Raw genomic sequence first — 12346 nt, forward strand, 5'->3', positions numbered from 1 at the left:
CGTCGCCACCGAGCGACTTTATATTCTATCCGCGTGTACACATGCTCGCAGGAGATAGCTTCATTTATTATCCGCGAGAAATATCCCCGTCGAAGACACGGATTTATCGACGAACGCAGATTCGATCTCACAGCGAGCGTTAACCACCATCACCGCGATCCAATGCGTGATCCAATTTTCTAACCATCGTCCTCCCGTGTTTCCGGAACTTACCAGCACACGGATGAAGCGCGTAACGCGAATTATCTGTGGCTCAGATTAAAATTTTCCAATTACGTCGCTGCGTCGCGATGTTACGCGCCGAACGACACGAGCCTCCGGCGCCTTTCACAGTTCGTCTCGGCGCCGGGAGAGATCCTCCGCGACTGATATACAAATTGTACAGCGACCTCGTACGCGGAATGATTTGTTACGGAACGGCCCCCCCTATTTTTCTCGCCATCGAACAGTATGCATAATCCGGCGGTAATTAGCGGTGCAGATTTACACGAGACGTTATGCAACGCGCGAAACGCGCTTGTCATCCGACGGAGAGGGCGCAGAGAGAGAGAGAGAGGGAGAGGAGTCGTCGAACTTGTCGCGTGTGGTCGTCGGTGTCGGTGTGTTTCGCAAGCTCTCTTGAAATAGCGGAACGACCGCGCGCGAGATGAATGGCCGCGGCGTGATCGCTTTTAACAGATCGCGCTCGCTCGTATAAATCGCGCCAGCAACGAGGTCGTTCGGCGAACAAAAAACGTGTCTCCAGCTTCCAACAGCGGGCCCGCGCGCCGACGAATCGTGTCGCTCGCATATTAATCGGCCGTCCGCCGACGCGACCGTAATATTGCGCAATCGCGTCCATCCGTGTGACAAAAAAGAAAGGGAAGACAAATCGATCGGTCAGGTGCGACGCACGCGACGCCTCCTCGAACGCGGACGGGGGAGGAAAGAGTGACGAAGCGGGGAGATTTGTCGCGCGCGTGGAGAAGAGAACGAAAATGAAAAACGAAAAGGGTCCAACGTGGCGCGAACGAAAGCCGCGGCCTCCACGACAACCTTCTTCGCAAGAAGAGGTCGCGGGAAACTTCGCGAGGCGGCTTCGCGTCGTCTTTCGCGGCTAGGGATGCGCGATATTTACCGATTAATCGATTCGTCCAATACTTTTTCTACAAAAATCGATAATTAACTGCCGATATTTTTGAGGTCTGATATATCGATATTCGATTTCTTTTTTGTGAATATCGAGAGTCTGCTACGTACGCCATCTGCAGCTTGAAATTTGAAACAAATATAATTAAATTTCAAATTTCTGTTGTAACGTTCCAATATTATCTATCGATGACTGTTTAAAATACAAATTTTAACATATCCAGGCTAATATTATGTTGTACGATAAGCTTGTCGGACACGTTGATTACTTGGCGGATAGAATATTTCTAAAATTGCTCCGGACATTCTGTAAATTCTCTATTCGACCACTAATCAATGTGTATCTAACAAGTTTGTTATACGGCGCAATTGATAGGTCTGTTCTTTTCCTTTATTCTATTTTTCGTTCAAGATCGATGATCTTGAATTGGTGATTTAATAATTCTGTTATTTAATTTCTTTTTATTTTAAATTGATTCTTTAACCGAACATGGTATGTTGAGCCAGATCTAAATTTTATCATTATATGATTTGTTCATAGGCATGGAGTTTAATTACATAATCTTTTCTAAATATCATCAGAAATAATCAACTTTTATATCCGCAGGAATCGCCGAACGTTGAACATCGATTTACAAACGGCAACTTCAAATCATATCAAATTACCCGAAGTAATTCAAATCAGTTCAAATTACCCGAAGAAATATAGCAAAAGGATTAAAGAATACACAATAAATAAATAAAAGGAAAAAACTTTTGGAACATTTAAAACCGTTTTGCAATTAATACGCAAAATAATTTCATAATATCCAAAGTTGATTTATTCCCAAATATTATTTGATGAGAATATTAATAAAATTGTCAATATTAAAGAAAATTATAAGCGTTTAGTTTTAAAATATTAAGAAATAACAATTAAAAATTAAAACCGATATATCGATTCCACGATTATCTTTTTTTTGCAATAATCGAATATTCGATATCGATTTTTTCCATTTTTATCGATTTCTGTCTTTCGGTGTCGATGTTTTTATCAATATCGCGCGCATCCCTATTCGCGCGGTTCGATCGTGCGCGCCGGGCGCGAAAGTCGCTTTACCGCAATGCAGAGCGTGCGATTTCGTGTGCGCGTTCTCGCGCGTCTGATGTGTGCGCGACGTAAATATAACTCGAAGCGCGTGAGAGCGCGCGTCTACCTCGTGTCCGCGTCGCGTCGCGCCGCGGCGGCGGAGGCGGCGTGGCGGTGCGCGTGTAAGATTTACAGTCTCTCGTTATAATACGTGCGTGTGGGTGTGCGTATACGCGAAACCATTGATACGCGAGACATGATAGGGAAAATCGAGCGCCGTTTGACACGCCATTATTCTTCACGGGACACGTCGATCCGCGCGGCGACGCGCGGGTGAAAAGTGACCTGACATTGGAACGACCGCGTGTCCCACTTATCGAGCGTGTTCCTTCCTCGATCGCGAGACTCCGCCGACGAACTCGTCTCTCCCCCGCCTCTCGGGGGATCGCTCTCGAGGTTGGTCGCGTGTTTCGATTTGCTGGCAGTAATTGAAAAATTTACGTACCCTCGACTCTGCTCATTACCTTCGCTTCTTGAAGCCGTCAAGTCGTCAGTCGTTTGTTTGATTTCGTCGGAAAGCCTTTCCGACTAACAGAGAGAGAGAGAGAGAGAGAGAGAGAGAGAGAGAGATTTATAGGGAGCAAATATTTTCATTATCGTAGAGAAACGTCGAGTGCGTTTTCATTCCTACTTGTTCCCCGTCATTTCGTAATCAACGGCACTTACCGCGTGCACGCGTTTGCGCGCGCATAATTTCCCTTTCTCATTTTTACGATCGCGAGATATAAAAGGGTCGCGCAAATGACCTAGTTTCTTCCACTATTATTCTAGTCGCACATAGAAAGATATGATCGCCCTGACGTGGTCGACGTGGCATTCCACGTAAATCATACGCAGCGTGGCAATTACGCGCACTGGACGTGCCTGCCGGAAGCGAGGCGTCGAATCGCGGACGTTTCGACGCCGGGAAACCCGAAAAAAGAAACAAAAACGCCCTCCCGCGCGCCGTTATTAAACCGTCGAGAATCGCCGTCATTTTTTATTATGAAGAGATTGATATCGTTTGTCCGAGCGACGGGATTAAACATCCGCGCGGTGCACAGCGCGCTGGTAATAACGATTTTTTTTCTTTCCTTCCTGTAGCTCGCACGAGAGCGCTTTGCTCTATCGAGCACGGCGATATGCTCGGGCGCTCGTAAAAGACTCCAAAGAGCTGGCCCCCAACCTTTCTACTCGTCCGATGAAAATATTTTTCACGGCACGCAAGTCGTTGCATTCTCGCAATGGCGTAGGCTCGAGTGGGTGAGCTCGAACGTATTGACGAGAAGTGAAGAATCGGGCTCTCATGAATCGCCGCGAAGCTCCAAGATCCAGCTTTAGATTTAGGGCGATATTCATAGTCGGCTCCTTCTTATATTTCAAATCGTCTTAATTTCATATGGAGATATTATCCAGGCAAGGAATGGTCCGCTCTTCCAGCACCTTGGGATGATCTTCAATATTGTATTACCGGACTATGAATACCGTCTCTTACTCGAAAAAGACACGCCGGTCGAGTCTCGTCCGCCGCCGCCGCCGCCGCCGCCGCCGCCGCCGGGTGTTACTCGGGAAAAGAGGAAAAAGAAAACGGAAAACAGATTCGTCGACGCGCGTCTGGTTCGCGCGGAACCCGTCAGGAACGGAAACGAACACTCGACCGCGACTCCGAACACTCCACGCCACTGCTCGCGGGCGCTCGGAGGAGAGCGAGCTCGCAGGGGGCGGCGTATAAAGACGGACCCGTGTAAACCGCAAGCTCCATTTGTTGCTCGCGAGTTCGCAGCCGCCGTGCGCGCCGGTTCGGCCGACGAGGAGCCGGCCGAGGAGCGCCTTGTTCGTTGTATTTTCGTCGGCTCGGAACGGCACCGCGGCGGTACACCGCGGCGGCCACGCGAGGGCCGGAAAGGTCAGCCGGCGATTCGCAGCGGACACTTGCGCAAATTATTTCACACACGTATAACCATACATACGAAAGCACACCGGGCTCCTTTTTATCGGCGAGATCGTTATCGGCCGATGTAAATTTCATCGGGACGCGCGACGCGCCGGAGTGAATCGTTGAGTGCGCGAAATCGATCTGAATCCGCGGACAGAAGTCAGAAGACGGAATCGATCGAATTCGTTCTTTGCTTCACTCCCTCAGCTTCACGCTGTGCCATCTCATTTTCGCAAGGTTCATCCTCATCAAACAGTGCACTCTGGCCGTGAATTGACCCGGGCTGCATTCGCGTTATTGTTGCAGCCGTGATCTGGGAATGAGCTCGAGGGTCGCGCGCAATCGGAAGGTAATCACATCGCCGGCGATGCGAGCGAGACGCACGGCCGAATAATGCGTCGCGAAGCGATCCCGCAGAATCATCCTTACGACATCGCCCGAGGGGAAGGATGCAGCACGGCAAAGGTGGATAGAAGACGCCGAACGTTCGACAAGGTGTATGTACAGGTGAGAGCGAGCGAAGATATTCGGAATCCACGCAGCGGTGATATTAACGCTGAAACTACCGGCGATCAACGACTTATTTCTATATCGGAGCAGTCGGAATGACAAGCTTTGAAAAAACTGCGTATATCATGCGAAAGTGAAAATGCTTAGTTGTTTTTTAGTTTCCTCCGACGTCGATAAGAAATATAAAATACGCCGTTATAAGTTTGCGAGCAAGTTTAGAAGATTTTGGAAGAAATTACTGAAGAAGTTACCTTGACTTCTTTGGCGTTAGCTTTAGCGTTAACGGAGCGTAGACATTAAAAATTCTGAAAATTGAAGTGATGTAAAGATGATTCCATCGATAAACCGAAAGATCGATTTGCAGTGATTCAGACTTTGAATATCTAATCGGATCGGTGTCGAAAGAACAGTAATATCGTGCAAGTGCGAACTCGCCGTGAGTAAGAGCACTCATCGAAACAAACAATAAAGTTAAACAGCGCGGCAAGAAACATCGATTATCCTGTATTGGTGCTGACACCAATAACGCAAACTCTTGAAACGTTAATTAATTAATTAATCAGTCAATCTCCCAATTGTAATGCGCAGGCCGCCGGAACCGGCCATTTCGGTTCCGGACCGTGAAATCGCACAGCTACGATAAGAAGCAGAAGTGGAGACGGACAAGTGTGCGGAAGGGTACGCGGTCCATACCCGGCCCGCCATCCTGGCGGCATGGTCCTTTGGGCCACGATACTTATCCTCCAAGGGGCTGGATTCGTAGGTGAGCATAATCGACGGTGAGCTACTCAGATTCAGTCACAAAAAGCCAAGCGATGAAGCCAAGCGTTAGGAAATTATTCAAAGAGACGACGAGATTTGAATGAAATTTTGAGGGAGAAAATTACGTGAAATTGGAGTGAAATTCTCACTAAAAGAGAGCTTCCGTTGGAAATTGGTCGGAAAATTCCCTGGAGAAGAGCGAACGGTATTCTTTCTCTGCCGTTCTTCCCTTCGGCGATACTCGGTGCGCGGAAACGACGGAAGTATTTTGGCGGATAATGACGAGGACTCTCGACGGTTGACTGTTCGCAGGCTCGGTGACAGGCATTCCCGGCGTCCCGGAAAACATAACGGTGATGTTCCTGAACCCGACGTCCGTGCGCGTGTCCTGGAGCACCAGTCAGGTCGAGCAGGTCGAGAAGTACGACGTTACGTACAAGCCAACCGACGCCAGGTGCGTTCCGACGATTCCAACGTCCGCGGAGTCGCGCGCGAGTCGAGAGCTGCGCGATTTTTGTCTGTCCCTCCGCTTGCGGTCTCCCCGACGAAAACATTCACCCCTCGTGAAAGGTGAACGCTTCAAACAGAGAGCTCTCCCGTGAGAAACGAAAGCTTTCACGATGCTTTCACGAAAATACAACGCGAGTATATGCATCCGAATCTCCATAGAGCGCACATGCGACCAGAGAGGCAAGAAGGAGATAGAGATAGGTAGATGGGTAATTTTATTCGATCTTTTGAAGGAGATTAAGCTCTCTCTCTGAAGCATCGTTAATATTGGGTTGGCAACTAAGTGATTGCGGATTTTGTCGACAGATGGATTTTACACTTTCTTTTGTTTCGTTAACGTGTTCAAAGTACCTAACCTATATTTTTTTCTTATTGTTTGGACTTCTACCTTTCATTTAGTACAAAAATTATATCGATTAGTTGTTTAGTTTTGTTTTCATCCCAATTTAAAAATGGAAGAGCAAGACGTGCACTTGAGACATATTTTATTGTATTATTTCCGAAAAGGCAAGAACGCATCGCAAGCACACAAGAAGTTATGTGCCGTATATGGGAATGAAGCCTTGAAAGAAAGGCAGTGTCAAAATTGGTTTGCCAGATTTCGTTCTGGTGATTTTTCATTGAAAAATGCTCAACGATCTGGCCGTCCAGTTGAAGTCGATGAGACCCATATCAAGGCCATTGTCGATTCAGATCGTCATAGCACAACACGTGATGTTGCAGAGAAGCTCAATGTATCGCATACATGCATTGAAAAAGATTTCAAAAAGCAAATTTAAAATTTTGAATTTTCATTCTTATTTAAAATCCGCAATCACTTAGTTGCCAACCCAATAGATGAAGTAAGTAATGAAAGAAATTGAATAGGAAAGAAATCGAGCGAGAAGAAAAGGAAAAGGGCGCTGGAAGAGTGATGTTTACCGCGAAACAATGAGAGGGAGATTCGACGGGTCGAAAAAAAGAAAGCGATACAAATTATCCCCGTTCTCTCGCGATCTACATATCTGCAGTTTCTAGCCGTTCTACTCGCTCCGCATTCATCACGAACGACACGACCGAGAGATGCTGACACACTTAGCCGCGGTTCGCGGATTGCGACAAAGTGCCGCAATGCAGATATTTAGGCTTATCGAATCCGGCATGTGTATACATGTAAAAAGTTTAAACGGTCGCATTACGGGGAGCGTTGCGACCCGTGCTAGATACGCCGAGGCTTATCGTCGGGAAAGGGTCGAAAGGACATTAACAAGCGGGTCGAGACGTGCGTGACACGCGCGTGTGTGCACGTCGCGCTTAATGCAACAGCAAACGCATTATACGGCGCACGGTACGAGGGTAGTCCCAGAAGTACCTGACCTAACGGAGAAAACACAAAAATTTGGGAAAAAATATCTTTGTTTCTCTACACAGTCTCCTTTTAGCTCAATACAATTTTTGCCAGCGATGTTCAATAGCTTCGATACCAGCTGTTTATAGTGGGAATCGTCGAGCTCCGCAAAATAGCCATCAAGTCACCTTGGTCCATTGTTTTGACTGTTCCTTCGTCTCAGGTGTGAAGTGATGGACCCATGTTTCATCCATGGTTATGAATCAACGCAAAAACTCGGCTTTATTGTTGCGAAACTTCGCCAAACACTCGATTGAAACATCCTCACGACGCTGTTTTTGTTCCAATCGCGGCACCCATCTTGCGCACAGCTTTCTCATGTCCAAATTTTCAGTCAATATGCGATGCACTTTTTGAAATGCCTACCATGTCTGCTAACTCGCGCACTTTCAGTCGACGGTCATCCAATACTATTTTGTGGATTTTCCTCACCATTTCTGGCATGGTCACCTCATTTGGTCGACCACTGCGATGTTCGTCTTGGCAGCTCGTACGGCCTCGTTTAAATTCTGCCATCCAATATTTTACTATTGTAAACGAAGCAGTAGACTCCCCCAGAGTAGAATCTAGCTCCTCTTTGATATTGGTTGGACTGAGGCCTTTCAAATAAAAGTATTGTATCACATAAGGATGACCAATTTTTTCCATGTTTACAAATTCACTGAGAGCGTTCACTATTGATGGCTGCCAAACAAATACTAAACAACGTAGCGTCGTCAAACTTCAAACTTAAGCTTTGTAAGGTTGGTACTTTCTACCATAGTCATTCTTTTCAAACAACAACAACCGCTATCTTTACGTCAGGTCAGATACTTCTGAGACTACCCTCGTAGTTTCCTTTAATCATCGGGCATGCCTGAATGACGGTCGAATGTAAATACAAATGCTGCCGCGTCGCGAGAGCGAAAATGTCGAAGTGACATTTTTGTTAATCCACCGAGTCGGCGAGTTTTCCAATCCAGCGCGAATGCAGCCGCGTAAAATGCTAATCACACCGCGTATTTAATGCGCTGCAAGTCTCAGGAAGGAAGTACATTCTTCTTTTTAATTTCTTTCTTGATCGTCTATCCCCGTTCATCATCGCACACCTTGAGTATTTTCAAAATCGTTCTTTAAAATTTATTAACGTGACTTTGGTACCACAAAATATAAAAATCTGGATTGCTCGATTTGCAGCAACGGCAATTCCAGGAACTTCACGGAGCAATTTGCGGTTGGATTCAACAAGCATGAATGCGTCGCATTTCATTTTATTTTCATTTTGGAAAGCTCGGCCTTACGAATTTCCGCGAAACCGCAAATTGTGCCGCGCAACGACAAACGCGTGCGACGGTTATATTCCCCGGAAAAACGCGAGCACGAAAAGGCCGTGCGATCTGTTACGGCGTCCGTTTAAATGCTTAAGCGGCGCGATTACGTTCAATTTGTTGTAAAAATGCATAACATCGATTCCTACTTCGATATGACGCTCGTCCACGCCGCGGTCTCGTTATATAAAGTCTAGCGTGCGCTTGCTTATGCCGGCCAGATTATTGACTTTACGTAACGACGAGAGCACACCGATATATATTAAACAAATTGATTGGGAAATTTCGCTGACTAGAAGAGTAGATTCGCCCGGAGCTGATCAATTCGAATCTATGCCGGGAACTTTGTTCTGCCTCTCGTTCGCAACGAGACTTCGATGACGAGCTTACGAACGATTTTAATAATAGTAATCATAACAACACAATAATAATCCCGTTGCGCGCAACAGAACTTTATCGGATTTTGCAAAATTATTCTAACAATCTCTCCTTCTCTGTCATTTTCTTCTCCCTTTCCCTCTCTCTCTCTCTCTCTCTCTCTCTCTCTCTCTCTCTCTCTCTCTCTCCCTCTCTCTCTCTTTCTCTCTCTCTCTCTCTCTCTCTCTCTCTCTCTCTCTCTCTCCTCTCTCTCTCTCTCTCTCTCTCTCTCTCTCTCTCTCTCTCTTCTTCCCTCTTGACAATTGTTAACGGTTCATTTAATATCGTCGATCCAATTACCGTGGCTCGCAACGCGACGCAACGCGGACCTTGAATCTATCGAACTGCAGCGACGATAAGCTGTAGTTGCACTTGGATGACTCTCGATACAATCTTGCGGAAGGACGATCTCGCTGAAGAGGGGGGGAACGACTTCTTTTCAACTGCTCTCGGCGAAGGCACGGCGCGCATCTCCCGAATCTCGATTTACTCGTCAAACTCCTCAAACTGATTGCTTTGAAGAAAAGAACACTCGAGCCAAACACGGAGTAATATGAAATATATAAGTGCATTAGCTGAAGATTAAGATAGATACAAGGAGAAGCGTTCAACTATTTGAGTAGCTGCAGACGTTCCAACAGACGAGATTCCTTCGTTATAATTTTTGTTCGAAGCGCCACAAGTATTTTTACTTTTCCTAGGTATCAGATCGATGAAGGCAACAATAAGAGTCAGGTCGTGGATATCGGCGAGCTATTCTCTACTACGACTAAATTCTCGGCAAAACTATTCTTAAGTCTTCTTTTCAGATGATTTTTCTTGTTCCTCAACATTTTCGTATTATTAGACGACGATTAGACACGTGTCGCGATAATTCGATCGCGAATTGAAACGTCTCGACGAACGGTCAGTCGAGTGAGTGACAGACCGGAGAGAAAAAATCATCAAGTATCATAACGGCAAGGTGGTTAGTTACAGGGTGGTGGCGGTGGTCGCAGGAAACAGCGAAGCGGTTACTTTGAGCGGCCTCCGGGCTGATACGCAATATCAGCTGGTAGTAACCGCCGTGAGGGCCGGAAAGAAGTTTCGAAGTCGACCGATCGTCTTCCGTACACTCGGTAAGCTTTGCCTTCCTAAGCTTTACCTGTCTCCGGCGTCACGGTCACAGACGAGAGGTGCGTTCTGACAATGGGAGAAATAGTTTCTCTAAGATATAGAGTCTATGTAGCAATTACTAGTTTAATCATCACGATGCTTAATCCGTAGTGTTATTACTAGTCGCGGTCCGCATTTACCAGTCATGATCATCGAGATCGTAGCTGCGAGTCGCATCGTATACTCGCGATTTCCCTCGTGCAATTTATTTCCACCCGTAATTTATTTATGCCAGTTATATATTAGTTGTCGCGGCGCGAAATATTTGAAATTAAATTCAAATGCTTTATTTAATTTCTTGATTTGTGTGAAATTTAATTTCTCGCTCTCCGTGACAAACTTTCGTGACAAACGATACTGAAACATTTTAGTTTGATTCGGTACGGCTTGCAGCTACACACAGAGAAACATGTGACAAATATTGTTTATTTCTATTTTTATAGTTCCATGTGTGTGTACAGTAGAAGCACCCGCGCGATACGACGTTTCGGTTCAATTCACATTTGGTTTTACTTTCGAGACACCGGTGTGTAGGCAGTACATATTTATTTATTTATTTATTTATTTATTACGTATTCACTTGATTAGAAATAATTTGTCCCATAAAGTATCACGAAGAAGAAATCGCGATTAAAAAGTTTGTTTCGCCGAAGAGGCTCAACTTGACTCTCTCTCTCTCTCTCTCTCTCTCTCTCTCTCTCTCTCACTCGCTCTCTCGAAGCAGAAGAAAAAACGTCTCGGTACCATCCGCGTTGGGTCACATGTTTATGCATGCATGATAACTAATATGTGCACTATGAGTTTGCCATGACGTTACACCGCGAGGCGAAATGAAGCGTTGCGCGATAAAGCACCGCGATAAAAGCCCGTAACGACGTTGAACGCGCGCAAGCTCGCAAGCGCGAACGACATCATGTAAACGAGGTTCTATGGTTTCAGAGCCACCACGCACGTCCCCGCAGCAAGATGCAGCGGTAACCGGTGGTCCTCTTCCTCCACCTCCACCGTCCTCGCAACAACCTCAACCGTACATACAAGTAAGCTACTTTCTTCCTGAGCGATGCACGATTTTCGGACGCGTCGACTCGCGCGCCATCATCGGCCGATATTCGTGCGCGATTGACGTTTACGACGACGTTCGAGTGGCCGAAGGAGGAAGTCTCAACGAAACGCAACGTCCGCTTCCTGCTCGCCGCAATCAGTCACGCTGGCAAGACGATCGCGCGAGACTCCTTTCTCGTTTAACGCTCTCTCTCTCTCTCTCTCTCTCTCCCTCTCTCTCTCTCTCTCTCTCTCTCTCTCTCTCTCTCTCTCGTTTGAAGCTTCAGGCCTTCGGCTTGGCTCGGGCGAATTCATCTCTCAACAGCCCGACTTTGGAGATTTCCCTTTTGCCCTTTTCGAGTATCCTCGTTGCATGTAACGGCTTGTGACTCGAGTTTTTCTTCCAGGGAAATGCGACGAAAATTGAAAAGATTAGATCGCGCTTATCGGGCTGTTTTATTCACGCTGCGGGGAGATATCAATCGCAAGCTCCTTGATCTCCGTTTATCTCTCATGATGACGCTTTCGGCGGAGGGAGATGACCCTTCCCGTGCGACTGTACTCTCCCCGAGCGTGATCCAGAAGAATTACTCGCCATCGTCTTAATGCGTCCCACGCGCGTATTTTTCGGGGCGTGAGGCTTCCCGCTCTCGCTCTCGCGCGAGCTCTTCCGCAAAAATCATCGGTGCGAAATGTCAGCTCTCCGCGAAGAGGGACGGACACGAGGGACGATTTATCGCGCTGTACGGCGGATAGGACTGTCCTCTGGGTAGAATGAAAGTGGGAGGGCAAGAGGGAGCGGGATATGGTCGTGAAACTTTTCCGGATCCAATCCGGGAGACACCGGGAAACCGCAGCGCGCACCCCTCTGCGTTATGTGTCCCGAGATTATATTTCTTTTCTAACTTTCCGTCGTACGATCTACTCGTAATATCTACTCTAAATGCCCGACGGAGGATAATAAATAATGTCGATTTTCCGCTCAGCGGAATTTTGACGCGGCGTCACGTCCTGATAACGTGTCCCGATTAATTCCCACGCGATGAGCCGCAATCACGGTATCTCGTGATCACGTGTATTCGAGG

At 46.8% G+C, this 12346-nt stretch overlaps 1 protein-coding gene across 9 annotated transcripts in view; it reads left to right on the top strand.

Moving 5' to 3' along the window:
* Positions 1-12346, top strand: part of LOC105181186 (uncharacterized) — an 85776-nt gene that overhangs the window by 37383 nt on the left and 36047 nt on the right. For 5 of the 9 annotated variants that reach the window (XM_011137796.3, XM_025304480.1, XM_025304483.1 and 2 more), the window contains 5 exons: positions 4479-4679; positions 5271-5445; positions 5757-5898; positions 10038-10240; positions 11160-11257. In XM_011137796.3, coding sequence (XP_011136098.2) covers positions 5397-5445; positions 5757-5898; positions 10038-10240; positions 11160-11257 — 492 coding nt within the window. In that variant the 5' untranslated portion in view covers positions 4479-4679; positions 5271-5396. Of the gene's footprint in view, positions 1-3989; positions 4143-4478; positions 4680-5270; positions 5446-5756; positions 5899-10037; positions 10241-11159; positions 11258-12346 lie in introns of those variants that run through there. The other 4 variants (XM_011137792.3, XM_019840502.2, XM_019840501.2 and 1 more) reach the window with 4 other exon arrangements.

Source organism: Harpegnathos saltator, unplaced genomic scaffold (assembly GCF_003227715.2).
Source record: "Harpegnathos saltator strain DR-91 unplaced genomic scaffold, Hsal_v8.6 scaffold119, whole genome shotgun sequence".
NCBI lineage: Eukaryota > Metazoa > Arthropoda > Insecta > Hymenoptera > Formicidae > Harpegnathos > Harpegnathos saltator.